The 16,257-nt window shown below is 35.0% G+C and overlaps 1 protein-coding gene and 1 long non-coding RNA gene across 4 annotated transcripts in view; one reads left to right on the top strand and one right to left on the bottom strand.

The window, feature by feature from the left end:
• The window catches only part of LOC135425969 (uncharacterized), a 66,928-nt gene extending 63,278 nt beyond the window's left edge, over positions 1 to 3,650 (top strand). Inside the window, exon 2 of the long non-coding RNA XR_010435809.1 lies at positions 3,396 to 3,650. This is a non-coding gene — a long non-coding RNA (uncharacterized LOC135425969). The remainder of the gene's footprint in view (positions 1 to 3,395) is intronic.
• ABCB1 (ATP binding cassette subfamily B member 1) overlaps positions 1 to 16,257 on the bottom strand; it is a 51,557-nt gene that overhangs the window by 12,444 nt on the left and 22,856 nt on the right. For all 3 annotated transcript variants that reach the window (XM_064678602.1, XM_064678593.1, XM_064678610.1), the window contains 14 exons: positions 16,034 to 16,205; positions 14,802 to 14,926; positions 13,929 to 14,100; positions 12,233 to 12,346; positions 11,149 to 11,259; positions 9,934 to 10,059; positions 9,540 to 9,743; positions 9,014 to 9,184; positions 6,696 to 6,857; positions 4,963 to 5,145; positions 3,993 to 4,139; positions 3,563 to 3,667; positions 2,323 to 2,400; positions 968 to 1,051 (listed from right to left, as the gene is read on the bottom strand). In XM_064678602.1, coding sequence (XP_064534672.1) covers positions 968 to 1,051; positions 2,323 to 2,400; positions 3,563 to 3,667; positions 3,993 to 4,139; positions 4,963 to 5,145; positions 6,696 to 6,857; positions 9,014 to 9,184; positions 9,540 to 9,743; positions 9,934 to 10,059; positions 11,149 to 11,259; positions 12,233 to 12,346; positions 13,929 to 14,100; positions 14,802 to 14,926; positions 16,034 to 16,205 — 1,954 coding nt within the window. The remainder of the gene's footprint in view (positions 1 to 967; positions 1,052 to 2,322; positions 2,401 to 3,562; positions 3,668 to 3,992; positions 4,140 to 4,962; positions 5,146 to 6,695; positions 6,858 to 9,013; positions 9,185 to 9,539; positions 9,744 to 9,933; positions 10,060 to 11,148; positions 11,260 to 12,232; positions 12,347 to 13,928; positions 14,101 to 14,801; positions 14,927 to 16,033; positions 16,206 to 16,257) is intronic.

Here is a 16,257-nt window from a genome sequence, read left to right as displayed (position 1 = left end):
AAAGGCATTTCTTACTAAAGTAACTGTGATTTAAATAAGAAAAGCATTTTCACCCACAATATTCCTGATTCTCAAGGCACTATTTAAAAAGTCTTAACTCAGCTTTTTCAAAATAGGAGTTTCTTAAATGTTTTTGTATAAAAATACCTAGATCACATTTATTTCTTCTTTTACCATGTGCTGATTACTTAAATGTACACCACAATTTCTAAATTCTGCTCTTCGAGCTGAACAAACTTTAACCTCCATACATATTCACATGTACATCTTCACATTAAAATCAGTCCTATTTTGTAGATCATACACTTACTTTATAAGTCATCACACAAAGCCCAATGAAAAAGAAAATTAAATGTTTAACTTCTCCAATAGAAATAAAGCCAAAGATACTTCAGAATTCTTCATTTCAGAAAAAAAACCACCTCGTAACTTCTTGGAGAAGTAAAAATTTACTTAAGCATATACTAATAATTCCATTCAGTGTACTTTGGCTTGGTATTACAGACCCCTGAAAATCCACAATTTATTTTTAAAGAAACTCCAAAAAGTAACAGAGGAAAAAAAGCCTATTGCTTGCATATTTTTTTTTTTTAATTAAGGAATCTATGTCATCAGAAAAGTAGCAGGAGGTCCTAAGCAGAACAAATTTAGATGCACGTCTTTAGGTGAATAAGACCTCTTTAAACAGATTTCTTAGATAAGAGATTCCCAATAGATTTGTTTAATAATGAAGATCACAATACAGCACAATAGTAAACTTTAGAAAAGGTTTACTTGGAAATTTTTTTGTAAACATATATTATCATTACTGTTATAATACATTCTCTGTGCATTCTCTACCAACTATTGTATTACAGTAAATTTTAGTTGTCAAAGTTGAGACTGTTATCAACCAGTCACACCCAAGCTGCAACTTTGCTATATGCTAAAGCAAATATGAAAAATACCAAACCAAAATTTTACTTACTCCTTTCACTTGTGAGGCATCATTAGCAAGTCTTGTAGTTAGTGCTCCAGTGCTATTTTTTGGATTATCAAACCAGCCCATATCCTACAATAAGAAACATTATTTTTAAGAGCAGTGTTTGGACATTTCATGTAAACTGCAAAGTAAATCCAGGGTCTGCCTGATAGAACTGGGTTCAGTGTCAGAAGACTGTGTATATGGCCGTGCCTCAGCTCTGCATGTTTAATTATGTTTAATTCCTTCATTAATTGTTGGGGTCAGGTACACAGTTTATAATTTATTCACCGTGTGACCCAGTATCTGATTTAAAATTTCATGTGTAGTATGCATTGAATTAAGTCCTGGTAAAGTATTACTGGCATTCTGACCTCAAGGCTCAATTGAAAGATTGCTTTTTCATTAGATTTGGAGTATGGCTGACCTATAAGTCATAGTTTTGCAGACTACAAGAGTTTTCTGTCGCATTGCAAATAGTCATATTGACATGAATCAAATTCTGTGTCTACATGTAGCTTTATGAGCAAGAATAAAACCCCATAACTATTCTATTGCATATTTCAAAGTCTAAAATACTGATCCTGAAATCATGCAAAATTAAGGCTGTCTTAGATACCTACATGAATTACTTTAAAATATTATGAAATATTTATATTTTAATTCTCTGAAAGTGGCTTTAGATTTCAATATACAACCTTATTATTGTGTTAACAAACAAAAATTATGGATTTGGGGGCTCCTTGACAGAGACTTCCAATTTATAAACAAAACCATGTCTATACATATCCCAGTTTAAATCAGACATTATGAAATAAGAGTTACAATGTAAGCTGTGTTGCATTTCTTTACAGGAGAAAGGGCACCAAGAAAACAAAGCAGGTAAACGAACAGACAGTGGGGTACTGCTGGTGCACATCAACTTGTGGAGCTGTAGTAGCTTGGCTGTAAATCTTAGTCCTTGCAAGGAGCACTTAAAAAGCTCTTGTATTGACTTAAGACCCTTCTTTTAAGGATATTTTGCTTAACCACATGTAACTAACCAAATTGATTTAAAAACTGATTTAAACAATTATCTCTGTAGACAAGTCCTAATATGGTAGAATGATGTATTATACAGTTATTTTATACAAATACAGTCAACAATTATACCAATTATATAATTCTACCAATTATTATTATACCAATACAATTAATTATTTTGTTACATTTAATGATTACATTTCAATTATTAAATTGAAAATTTTAATTTAATAGTTAATTATTAAATTACCATTATTACATTATTATAAAAATAATTGCATTTAATTACAATGAATTGTTTTTAAAACCCCGAAGTTCAAAATATTTATTATCTTTACCTGTCTAAGCATTGCTTTAAATGCCATGAATCGAAGCCTCATTGTAAGAATTTCTCCAGATTTGCCAAATGTGAAACCCTATTTGAGAAAAGATACAATGCTTAGCATACTATTACAGTGTGTTTATTCAATAAGTATTTTAGATACATCGTCTCTACAACATTGAAGCACAAAATATTGCAGTCCTGTTTGCGCAAAGCAAATAAAAACCCACGTTTAATATGCATAAATTCTAGCAGGCTCACAGTACAGACATTCAAATATTCTTTCTGAAAATAATACAGGCAGCATAGCAATATTTCACCACCATGCTTCAAGGAAAATCAACCCTTTGACTTCATTTGTATGAGTTGACCTATGTCAGATTTAAAGAAGTAGCATTTAGGCCATTCATTTTAAGTCAACAATAGTAGGGCAACCTGGACTCACTGAAGTCAAACGCATCACTCGTATTTAAAACATTGTCTGAACATTTATAAACTGAGCAAACCTATCATAGCCATATACAACTCAGTCTTCTGTACTCAAGGCCTTCTTGCAAGACAATCCCATAAATAAATCAGAAGGTTTTTGCAAGACTGTTTATACTGCTGTCCCAAGCGCACCTTCTTATTTCACTGTGTAGGTTCATTTAACAGATAAAACTATACAAACATATTCAGACATTATAAACCAGACTATACATGAAATTATGATTACTTTTATTTTTTTAAATTTTTTATGTGGCACTGCTGTAGCAGGTAAAACCACTAGTATTTCAGCAGAAGGAGCTGAATATCAGGACAATAAGTGTTGCCTGATGAATTGGGCCTGGGAATCTTTTGGAGACTCCCGTAAGGTAAGGCTTGAACAGGAAAAGGCTTAGGGAGCTAAAAAATTGGAGAACTAAGGCAAGAGATTGGTAGATTTTCAATCACAAACAGATTCAAGCAGGAAGGCTTGAGGGTGAGAAGGGAGTGGTAATGGCTGGAGGGGTTGGTTCTTAGGTGAGATGTGTTTGGCTGGTGATTAAGAGGGCAAGTTCTGAAGTTCAGAGGTCTGAATAGGTTGGAAGGTCTCTAACACATGAGAAGCTCTAGGTCAAAAAGGTTTCAGCACAAGACTCATCTAGAACCATAACTACAGGTTCTGGTTTGAGTTGGAGACGTGTATTATGAAGATGCAAATTTTTAGTATATTTCAGAACTGATTTGTAAAAGATGATGAACAATTATAATAAAGTAAAAATAATAAAACATACCTGAAAAAAGAAAGTAAAAAAGGAAATTATCCCAAGTACTAAAAACAGCAGTGAATATAAGTTGCTCTGTTCTCTTAAAATGTCCTTGTCCGTTTCTGAAAAAACCTATAAAAACAATATTTAAAACAACATTTTTTAAAATCAACTAACAATCTAAAATACTCCCATTTTCTCAATAACTAAGTTTGGTGGTCATTGGCATTCGTATAAAATTTGAGCATATGTTACATATGATTACAAGTATAGCAAGCAAAATTCAGGTTATAGCAAGATTTTTAGGATTTTGTAAATTTCATATAATTTTTCAGATATTTGCAATAGTGCTTCATCCATTCCTCAACTTCATTATGCAGTGATTGCTTTAAATCTAATTTTATTAGAAACAAATTTTGTGTGAATATAGTTTTTGGTATATTTTACTCCAACTTACCCCTATAATTTCAGAAAATATGATCGCAAATCCAGGTTGTAAAGCTCCATTGATAACTGCACATAAGATTCCAGCTACAAAGTATGGCCATTCAGTTTTGTTCAACTTCATAATTTTCATAAATGAAGCTGGAGGTAATTCTTCCTCCTAAAAAATGGAAATTCTGTTAGGACAGGCATGAACGTATTTGGAGAAATAGGGAGAAAAAGAGAGATTAATAGTCAATTTCCTCCTCTCAGAATCTACTCAGAGGAAGTAAAAATGTATACCTTTTAATAACATGGATAAACGTACAAAACTGCAAAAAGCTGATTGTAACATTTCTTTTTATTATTCTAATACAAGGAAGAAAGAGCTGTTACACTACATCTACGGCTCTTGTCATTGTATATTAGTTTATTTATGTGATTTTTGTTGGTGAATACTCTTGGTATTGGTCAATGGTGACTGAACTATTAATTCTGGGCATATTGCTGTGTGTAATCCATGACTAGATTAATTGAAGTAATTGTTTACTAAGCATTTATAACAGCAAAGTAATCACTGTAAATATGAACGCAATCATATTTGAGGGGTTTTTTTTGCAAGTTTTGTTGTAAGAGTTGTATGTTGGGCCAAATGCTCTGTTGCTGACCCAGAAATGAATGTTTAACCCGTATAGACTATGTCAGTATATTATGCAAATATACATATTTCTTTTAAACTTAATTGATTTTCAATAATAAACCCATCAACCTTGTTATAGACTTTTAAAGTTCCATTTTATTTGTATTATCATTCATGTTGAGAATAAAACAACAAGCTATGAATATTAACAGTTGAAGGCTATTTAGAATTTAAAAATTCTCATGGTTTTTTCACCCCTATCAAATGCCTCCTTCTTCCTGTAACTTTCTTGAGCAGGAGAATGAATTTAACATACATCTTTCAAAGGAATCAAATTGACTAACATCTCTGCAAAGATACTTACAGGTGAACTTTTTTTCTCATCAGGACCATCATCTTGCTCTCCTGGCTTTTTCATGCTTCTCCGAGTTGATCGTCTTCTCAATCCTCTTGATAGGGATTCTTCAGATTCTGGTTCAGATTCACGTTTTTGGACACTTAGTGCATTCTCATCTTTTTCTGATGAGGGAACTTCAGCTTCTATTGCCTAAAAGTGGGAAGAATGTGATGCTAAGATTAATTATGCATATATTACTTTCAAAATTATAAGGTAATCAAACTAAAAGTAACTTTGTTTCAGTTGAAAGAGATATGGGGGAAACAACATATAATGCTTTAAAGGAGATATGAAAATCTATATTATATTTTAGTAGATCTCTGTCTTCAGAGCTTTATTCATATGGGTATCGCACCTCTCAAGAAAATACTTATTACTAAGGGGACAGCAGGGGAGTGAAAGTGGCTGCTCTTTCTTTTTATGAATTAACTACTAACAGAATTTTACATTGAGGGTAAACCATTTGCACTCATCTTGGGTTCTCAGGGTATACACTGTTTATTCATGAAGAGATAAAAAATGAACCCTCTTTACAACAGAACACTCTTCGCAATTCTTGACTTTAAATGGAGTATGAAAGTTCAGGATGAAACAGGTCAAAAAGAGAGTTTGACTGAAAAATTTTAGCAGTCTGGAAAAGAGCCTTACTTTTGGTGATAGTTTTGCCAGTCTCTTTGACAGAATAAATAAAGCTTTACCCACGCCTAAGGTTTTATTAGTAGCTGGAGTCAAAGTTGCCTTCAACATATGTTTATTTTTTTCCAGAAAGTTCTTATTTCTTCCTGCTTTTTGAACTACTAATAAAAATAACTTTTTTCTTGCTTTCCATTTTTTGTTTATTTTCTTTTTTTTTGGTTTTCAATTTTCTTTCCATTTTATATTTCCTCATTTTTCCCATAATCACATCTGCTTGGATACAAAGTTACTTTTCATCTAAGGTAACCAAATGCATTCTTATATTTTATGAAGAAATATTTTAATTGGTCTGGTTTACTCTTTTCCATCTGACATATTGAGGAGGCAGTTTCAGTTTCTTTATTGGACATGGTGGTTATGCAGTAAAACAAAGTGAAGCTCTGCTATAACCTAATGGTCACATGGGACATTGGGATGTAAATATCAAAGTATTTTGGTCTTTACTTAATAATTAATACATTTCTGATATTTATTATAATTTCTAAACCCGTTTTTTTTCTGTCTACGTAACTTCAAAACATATTAGCAACAAAACAACACTTAGCATAGCTGGATTATTTTTCTTTTTCCTCTATTCCTCCACATTTTTTTCTTTAGAAAGAAATTCAGTATGAAGGAATATAAACAAACAGCTTAAAATATGCCTGCTCTATTCCTTGAGTATCAGCTACTCTATTTTACCTTATATCATAGATTAAGAACAAGAAATGGAATAGCAACCTCCTGTAGTCATCTGCTCTACATTATCTGCATAAAAGGAAATTATAAAATAATCTTTCAGGTTTAAATACCTAGAGGATTAAAAATGTACTATCCTGGGTTTAAATAGGTATTGTATCAAGACTAGTGGTCTCCTTTCTCAAATTACTGTTCTCCTGTCAAAGCACTTTTTTTTTTGGCTGCTAACAAATTCTGCAGAATTCCTCATACTTCTGATAGCATACAATGACTGTGGGTGAGGAAAACAAAAACCAAAATGAGGCAACAGCTAGCAAGAAAAGTACCTGCATGTTAACAAGTTTGTAGTAGATTCCCTTCCTCTCAAGCAGTTTAACGTGATTTCCTTGCTCTGCGACAACTCCACCTTCAAACACAGCTATATGATCTGCATTTCGGACTGTTGACAGCCGATGAGCCACTACAACTGTGGTGCGTCCTTCCCTTGCCTAGAAATAGCAAAGTTTAATATGAGTGTTTCTAAGTAAATTCAAAAAGTGTTCCTCTGCATACTAGAGTTGAATAAGACCTAAAGTAAACACTGAAAGAGTTCACAGAAAATATAACTTGCCAGAAAGATTTCAAAGCATATTTCAAAGAGCACCTTAAAGCAGAAATATAATCTTTACCCTGAAAATGAAGCGGAGACAATCTTTCACCGCGGCACATGTACATCCTACATTATTGATCACAAATATCTAAACAAAATTCTCAATATTTAAAATTTTAGAATGTTACAAACCTTAAAATTTTAAAAATGCTAGAAGGTTTTATATTTAAGCCCACAGTTCTCAATTTAAACCTTAAAATTCATGGAAAATAATTTATACACAGAAGCATTAGAGAATACTTCACACTCATATTTTAAAAAATTCAGTGTTTTAAGCTCTAAGCCATTGTTAACTCAAGTAGCTACAATGAAAATAAAACCTCCTACTATTTCATGTAAAATTAGTTCAACTATCTACCTGTCTCTGGATATTTAGAAACATATTACGCCTAATGTTTCAAATGTCAGAGCTTGCCATTTTAATTATGAGGCTGTGTGAAAGTGATCAAGCAAATTTTAGCTTAACTAATCAAAGTAATGATCCCAAGCAGTGGAATTTTGTTGGAAAACAGATGGAGTTCATCCTCAGTGACATCACTCAGGAGTCCATACTGGCACCCATACTATTTAATATCTTCCTCATTGGCATAGATAAATGGGATTGAGTGCACACTCAGTAAATTTACAAATGACATCAAGCTGAGAGGTGCACCTTATTCACGTGAGGGAGGGGATAGCATGCAGGTCTCCAGCAAGCTTGAGGAGTGAAGCCACGTGAACCCCATGAAGTTCAACAAGGCCAGGAGAAAGGCCCTGCACCTGGGTCAAGGCAATCCTCAACATCAATACAGATGGATTGAGAGCAGCTCTGCAGAGAAAGGCTTTGGAATAGTAGTGGATGAAAAACTGGACACGAGCTGACAATGTGTGCTTGCAGTCCAGAAAGCCAACTGTAACTTGGGTTACATCTAAAGAGGCGTGGCCAGCAGACTGAGGGAGGAGATTCTCCCTCTTTACTCTCCTCTGTTGAGATCCCACCTGGAATACTGCGAGTTCTGAGGAAGACCACAAAAACTACGAGAGAGCTAACAGACCTCTCCTATGCAGACAGGCTAAGAGAGCTGGGGTTCAGCCTGGAGAAAAGAAGGCTCCCGGGAGACCTCATTGAAGCCTTTCAGTACCTAAAGGGTGACCACCATTATGACCACCAGGTGAGAGATTTTTACCAAGGCCTGTAGTAACAGGACAAAGGACAATGGTTTTAAACTGAAAGAGGGTAGATGTAGATTTAGATCAGATATAAGGAAAAAATTTTTACGATGAGGGTGGTGAGACACTGGAACAGGTTGCCAAGCGTCGTGGATGCCCCACCACTGGAAGTGTTCAAGACCAGCTTGGATGGGGCTCTGAGCAACCTGATCTAGTGGCCGTGTCCTTGTTCCATGTGGAGACTAGATAATCTTTAAAGATCCTTTCCAACCCAAACCACTCTGATTCTATAAGTCCCTAGGTCTTCTGCAAAGGTTCACAAGGATAGAAATTTGTAAGGTAAATATAGAGACTCCTGAGTTGCATGATGGATGAGCTGTCCATTATCAAGACAGTTCTACACTAAGAACAAAAGAAGCACCTAGAAGAATTCATGTTAACTGAAGCAAGTGTTTCCTTGGAGTATTTCAAGCCAAGTCACTGCTACAAACAATTATGACATGCTGGTAATGCTTATTTTTTCTGTTAGGCTTCATGAGTTAATTAAGCAGGTGACTGACAACAATACGCATGTCAGTAAGACAGATAATAACAGAGGATGGTATTTACACCAAGAAAATGTTGATTTAAGCTTAATAATGCAGAAAATATGATTCCATCTTCTTGCTTGAAATAAGATTCCTCTCTGTAATACTTGCAGGATCTCAAAAATTCTCCTTACAAAGAACATTTGCCAAATCAAAGTTTACCTTTCTTGTTTGATGCATCTCTATTTTCAACAAAAGTCAGGGAAAAAAGTAAATATTAGGCTCCTGCTTACCTGCTTCATTTTAAAACACTACTGACCTTGTCCAGTGCTGCCTGCACAACTGATTCACTCTCAGTATCCAAAGCTGATGTTGCCTCATCAAGCAGAAGAATTTTAGGATTGCGAACCAGAGCTCGGGCAATTGCTATTCTTTGTTTCTGGCCTCCACTCAGCTGTGCCCCTCTTTCTCCAACCACGGTTTCAAACTTCTACAAGACAACCACACGCATTCAAAACACTCAGTGGTACAGTACTGCCAGCAAAGACAGGCAGTGTAAAGAAAAGAATCACCCCTTCCTTTACAGGAATAAATGCGTACTTGGATAAACCCGCCTAATCATTTGTGTTCCTGGAATTCTAATAGTTCTTCAAATACCTGCCAAATCATGACCTGAAGATATAAATTTAACATTTTTCTCAAAAGTTACGAGAACCTCTGCATAGCTTTGCATATTCACAGCTCCAAGGATAGCTTCTTCTCTTAACAAGCGTTCCTCCTAAGGAACTATTTGGCACAGGAGGGTTTAGAAGAAATTGTTTCAGCAGGAGAACTGGTCTGCTTACATTGGGCAGCTTCATGATGAAGTCATAAGCATTGGCTTCCTTGGTAGCTTTTTCAATCTCTTCCATGGTGACGTCCTCACGGCCATAACGAATATTTTCTGCAATAGTGGTAGCAAAGAGCACGGGCTCCTGATTCACCACACCGATAATCTCCCGCAGATATCTTACATTCAAGGTCTTAATATCCTGCCCATCAATGGTAACCTAATCATAAGGAAGCAGACAAAAATTGTTTACTGAGCGTTTTGACCAAGGAACCTCTCTTTCCATGCTGGCACATGCCTTTTTAGGCAAGACTTCACCATAGCATTGGAACAAGGTGAGTGAGGCCAGAACTAGGCTTTCAACAAGTGTGACATACAGAGCAGTCAGCTCACTTGAGGTAGTATCCTACCGTGCCTTCCTTGGGATCATAAAATCTCTGGATGAGCTGAACAGTTGTACTTTTCCCACAGCCACTGCTGCCAACCAGGGCCACTGTCTGGCCAGAACTAATCTTGAGATTCAAGCCCTTCAGTATCTGTGCATATAGGAAAAGTAATCAAAAACATAACAGTATGTAGAAATAACAGTGTAAATTTGATGAAAATATAAAGACTACAATAAAATACCCTTTGTATTTGTAGCAGAATCTGGTACAAAATAAAATTTGTAAACGTGGGTTTAAATTTTGGATAACATGATTTCAGCTTAATTTCCTTACATTTACATCACAATTGGTCCAATATCAAGGTGTTATACAACACACTTCACAATTACCTCTCTCATGAACCAGTTCATATGACAAAATACACTATGACAAAATAACATTACTACCAAAACTAAAATATAGTATAGAAATGCAACATGATGTGATATTCCTGTATTCTGTTGCCTCACATTCTTTCTAATGCACCATGCAAACTACAGGGAAGCTATGTAAAAGTCATTGTTAAAAGCTCTGTGTCTTTTCTTCCTGCCTATCAAAAGTAAGAAAGATTGTTTTATCATGGCCAGTGATTTTCCTTCAAGGTAAGGAAGGAAATAATTACATAGTGCAAAGACACTGCCCATGAAAACATTTTCAGAAATCATTGAAATGTCTTCCATCTCCACTGAATCAAACTATGGATTTATGACAGTGCTTCAAAAAGCAAACTTATTCTCTGGCTAGACAGACAAATACAGATTCTGATCTCTATTCCATGTATAGCAAGTCCTTGCTGGATCTGCTTTCTCACACACAGTCATCAGAGAGCTGCTCTGCAAGTACTCTGAAACCCACGATCTCATTATTATTACAATACACAAACAGTTGGGTTAGTTTACACACTAAACAGTGTAAGTTTAGGTTCTGATAGAAATACATATTTATGGTTTTTTGCATAGCCACGCTTACTATAGCTTCAGACAGAAAGTTACTCAGAAAACTTAACATGTTTGGCTAAGGTGTAACTATATCTAGCTAAAATCACTGTGATGGCAAGGTAGTTTTATATACATTATAGAATCAACTTGGAATTGTTATATTTTCAATATAACATAATTTATGTCACTTCTTAATGATTTTTTTTCCCAACAAATCATCTATATGTTTAGCTCTAATATATATAAAGTGTCATTTACATACCTCAACATCTGGTCTGGATGGATAATTGAAGTAAACATTTTCGAATTCCAAGTTTCCTTTAATGTAGTCCGGTTTGTAACCTGCCTCTGAGTAACTGTCAATTTGAGGTTCCTGTGTGAAATAAAATACAACACACACCCCCATTTTTTTTCATAAAGAAGTCCTGGAGTGCACCATTACTCTTCAGAGACATTAAATGTGGGTTTTAAGTAATTTAGTTGAGATTTCTGAAAGAAATATATTGCATGATGTTTTGCTCCCTCATTGCTGCATTGATGATAGGTTTATGCAAGAATACTTTTGTAATTTTTCCATTAAGCTTTTGTGTGAATTTAGCAAATGTCCTTAAGACTGTACCCACAGCTAGCCATAATCTGAGATTCATTTCACTGCCTGATGATTAACCTGAGTACATCATCTCTAACGAGCTGTTCATTTATAGCTTTGGCCTTTCTGCTGAAACAATTTGTCTGAGAAACAATTGATCTGCTGATCATTACTCAGAAGCAGATTTCTTAATTATCAATGCGTTTGTTTCCATCCAGAGTGGGTCTAGAACTTGAAGTATACCTTAACAATAATCCAAAACATTCAATTGCATTTCATAGAGCTTCATTAGCCAGCAAAATCACAGCTTCTCTGATTTTAGAATCTCTTGGCAGTTGAGGTACATATCCAGTTTACCAGGTTGTGTTTTATTGATTTGCTGGCACTCACACTACCATTGGTGTCACTGATACCATGAAAACTATGCTCATATACCTACACTGTCTATAATCATGTGATTACAGCACCACAGACATGTCCTTCATGATAAAAACATTAGAGGATACCCTTTGAAACCAAGTGATTCAGAGATGCAGTACTTTTACCTTTGAAGCAAGGACTGATAATTCTAAAAGACAAAGAGGAACTGACTAATAATTACATATTCTGTCTGGTTTTATCTATATATTTCTGCTTATTTTACACAGTTATTTAATCTGATTGATTTCATTTCCATAAATAGTGCCTGTCTTTAAAAAGAAAGGTCTCTTATCTTCAAAAGAAGTTTTGAAATGATAAGAAGGGCAAGGATACTCACATTGTCTATTATATTAAAGATCACATAGGCAGCTCCTCTTGCACTAGCAAATGCCTCTATGCTTGGAGCAGTCTGTCCAATACTGAAAGCTCCAATCAATACAGAGAAAAAGACCTGAAAGAAATATTTACAGTGACATATATTCGTTCTTATTAACCAGAGGATTACATTTATTTATTTACTTTAAATATCTTTGCGTCAGGAGGCTCCATGCCTGTTAACAGAAGTTTAAGGAATCTAGAATTACAGAAAAACTGAAAACAGAGAATCACGTTAAGAAAAGGGCTTTTTAAGAGTCAGCTGAGAACTGAGCTCATGCACAATGTTAATGCTGCAAACATATTGAGAAGAAATGAAAAGGTGATTGAGACTTGTAAAATCTATGCCAAAAAATGTAGACTTTCACTTGATGTCTCAGAATTGTATTGTATTAATTCATTCTTAGGCCAAAGACACTCCAAGGACTGGAAAGTATATTACATATCTTCCAGGGACACAAAGACAGATATGCAAAGCACTATCACTCTGCTTTCAAAGTTACAGTGAAATAGAGGGCTACAAATCCAGCTTCTCCATCACAAAGTAATAAAGGATCCCTCTGCTTCAATGAGAGGGAGTGTAAGCAAACAAGAAAGAGAAAAAGAACAAATAAACTGTTTTCTCAGAGTAGCATAGTTTATTGCTTTCAGCTAGTATTAAAAAAAAAGAAGGCAATTAAATGATGCTGCTCAGAGCTCGTAACAGCCACAGTAAGTCAGAGCAAAGTCCATGACACCCATTGTCTTGAATAGGGGCTACTCACAAATTTAACACATGATAAGGCCACACCCTCCCATCCCTGTTATAAAACCACCATTCAATGAACTGCAACATAGACAACTGAAATTGCAAAGACTTTGAACAGAATAAATTACACACAAGTTCATGAACCTCATTGAGTGTTCTATATGCCAACCTGCATAAAAGGTTCCAAAAAGCCAAAAACATATCAGAGACATTTTTCATGAACTTCAGTGATTCATAAACAAAACAAAACACATAGTTTAAAAAATAAATAAATATATGCATATGGTCACCTGTCTGGGCTTTTATTATGGTTAACAAAGTTATTCTTCTTACCGTATTTATTTGATATCTCATAGAAAATTAGAATGGTTGCCACATCAAGAGAAGAATTTAAGTTACGACTTATGAATAATGGGTTTTTTACATATTCCCTAGTCACAAGTATATTTTTATCCCCCTCAATTTCTAAAAATACTGAGAAGTGATTCCAAGCTCTCATAGTGCAAAACATAAAAAAAAAATCTATTTAGACCACACAACAGTTAAAAAAAAGTATTTGTTTCTGCATGCTGAAAATATATTCAGACCCATAAATCTGAAAGCAAATAGCAACTAGGAAGGGTATTGTACTTCAGCTTTGGATTGAATTGTTTCTATATCAGTCTGATATTATGAAAGTCAGAAAATATGTAAGAACAGTGGAAAATAATATATGTTTTATTTTAGATTCATATAGATTTTGAGATGCTGTGGAAACATGTAGACTTCTGTGGTGAGAATCTTTTTGTTCAGAAGGGATTCTACTTTGCCAGTTTTGGCCCATAACTCTCATTAAAATCAAATAAGTTCTCATTACATAATTTAATGTGCTTTTCTCACTATTATTGAGAATTTACTCCTTAATACTTACTGTCAGAACTTTGCCAATAGTGTAATCATCATTTAAGACCAAAGTAGTTCCATACCAAAAGGCCAGTGCATAGGATGCATATATCAGTAAGAAAGCAGCACCCATAGAAATATTTGCTGTAATCGCCTTTCTTATTCCAATCCTTTTAGCATCTTCTAAATTTTTATGGTATCTGGAAGAAAGAAGTTCAAAATAGACTTACACTTGTACCACGGCACACGGCACCAAAAACTGTGTGGATGAGTTAGGACAAGAATGCTCACAAAGTACATCAGGATATATAAAATACCTAACCCAAAGACTGTACAAAGGTAATCCTGGAACAGGGTAACCTAAGGTAACTCCTAAAAAGGCCAACATCAGTCAACCTGGTATGTAGAAATAAAAGGGCATTGCAGGTCAGGGATTGGCATTCAAGTTCCTTAAATAAACCGAAGGTCAGTGAATTTTGATAGTGAACCACTTAAGATAAAAGGTTAAAACATATCACAAGAATTATGTTTTACAGTAGTGGAAATAGAGATATTGTTTGTTAGCACATTCACAGCTACTGAGTTATCAGAGTACGAAGGATATTGTTATCTCTTCTCATGAGAGGGACCTTTTTTTGTCTAAAGCTCTCGCTGTGTGATGTGTGAAGTAGTTTGTATACCCTCTAAAGCAGAGACAACAAATCAACTTATTTTGACTTTTCTAAAAAAATAACTAATTGTCTTTCAACGTAGTGAACCTTGTAATAGTCTCTAACAGACAATCTTCCGTTACCTAAAAGCACAGAAAGCAAGACTTTCAACAACAAAGATACTAGAAAACTTCAAACTATCTGAAACAAGGACTTTAAAATCCACTGATGAAAGCAAATATTGCTCTTACCTTTTAATTTCTTTTTCCTGTCCTCCAAAAGCTATTACAGTACGGATTGCTGCCAGAACTTCCTCTGCAACAGCACCTGCTTTTGCATATGCCGCTTGTTCTTTGTCAGTGAAAGCAGAGAGAACCTAATACAAGATCAATTATTTTGACATAGAAAAAATAGAATGAGCTTGAGCACTTCATAATGACTTTTATCATAGTTACTTTCTTCCAATAAGAAGCCTTTTGATTATATTATGTGTGAGTCCAGATTTTAAGTATATTGTGAATTCAATCAAATAATTAAATGTTACCCTTTGTAAACAGCTAAGGGCTGGATTTTCCACTCTGCTTTCACCCGGTGCAGGAGATTAGATGACTACTCATAGTGAGCTGGTGTGGTTCTCCCCAGGCAAATCTTCTCAGCTCATTCTCATCTCTGGCTACATTAGCCAGAGGGCCCTATAACTTACATTAGTTGGCCACAGTCTGTGAAGACTCAGCCAGTAGACATGCATGGCACATGCTTCTCTAACCTTTTCTGCACTATACTCACTCAAGATAGAGAAAGCTTTCATGATCTTTAAAATGTAGGGAAAATAAAATACTATAAAAATGGGAAGACTTTCAAACTACAAATGTAAGTCATTCTAATCCCATGGTAATTTGGTCCTTCTCTCATCTAAGTCTGCCTAAAATTTCTTGCCAAAGTTTTTAACAACTCTGAAAGAAACTCTGTGTCTGAGACCAAGTTTTTTTCTAATTTATTCCATTATTTTTCAGGAGGTGCAATTACTCCTTTCAACAGAAGAAGTACGTATGTGGATATGGTTAAACAGTTACAAATGCGGATTCTACTTCTCTGTATGGGATTGTGCTATATGGGCAGAAACAGCTTCAAATCAAATAAGGCTGCCCAATCTATAAGAATGATATTATTGAAACTACATAGAATCATCCAAGCATAGAATGATTTGGTTTGGAAGGGACCTTAAAGATCACCCAGTTCCAACTGCTCTGCCATGGGCAGGGACACCTTCCACTAGACCAGGTTGCTCAAAGCCCTATCCAACCTGGCCTTGAGCATGAGGGTACTGATACACAGTTCATCTAAGAGTTTATGTACTTCAGTGTTATCCAAAGCTATAATTGGGCTAAACAACAAGTTCTAACACTAAGAATTTCAGATATGTAGATTTATTTCATTATCTCTCATTAATATAAAACCTGACATTGAATGTATGTTAACCTACCTTTGCCCAGATGGCTGCTGAAAGTCCCAGGACAGGACTAACTGCTAGTATTACAAGGGTTAATTTCCATCCTCTTATGAGACCAACAATAAATCCTGTTACAAATGCCGTTAGTTGTTGAACAAGAAGTCCAACCTTGTCACCTATTCCTTCATTAATCTTGGAGACATCACTGAAAAACAAATTAGATCCAGAAAGGAAGAAAAATGTAGAAAGGAAAACAA

The sequence above is a fragment of the Pseudopipra pipra genome, chromosome 1, assembly GCF_036250125.1.
Source record: "Pseudopipra pipra isolate bDixPip1 chromosome 1, bDixPip1.hap1, whole genome shotgun sequence".
Taxonomy (NCBI): Eukaryota; Metazoa; Chordata; class Aves; order Passeriformes; family Pipridae; genus Pseudopipra; species Pseudopipra pipra.
This window is presented reverse-complemented; position numbering and strand designations above follow the sequence as displayed.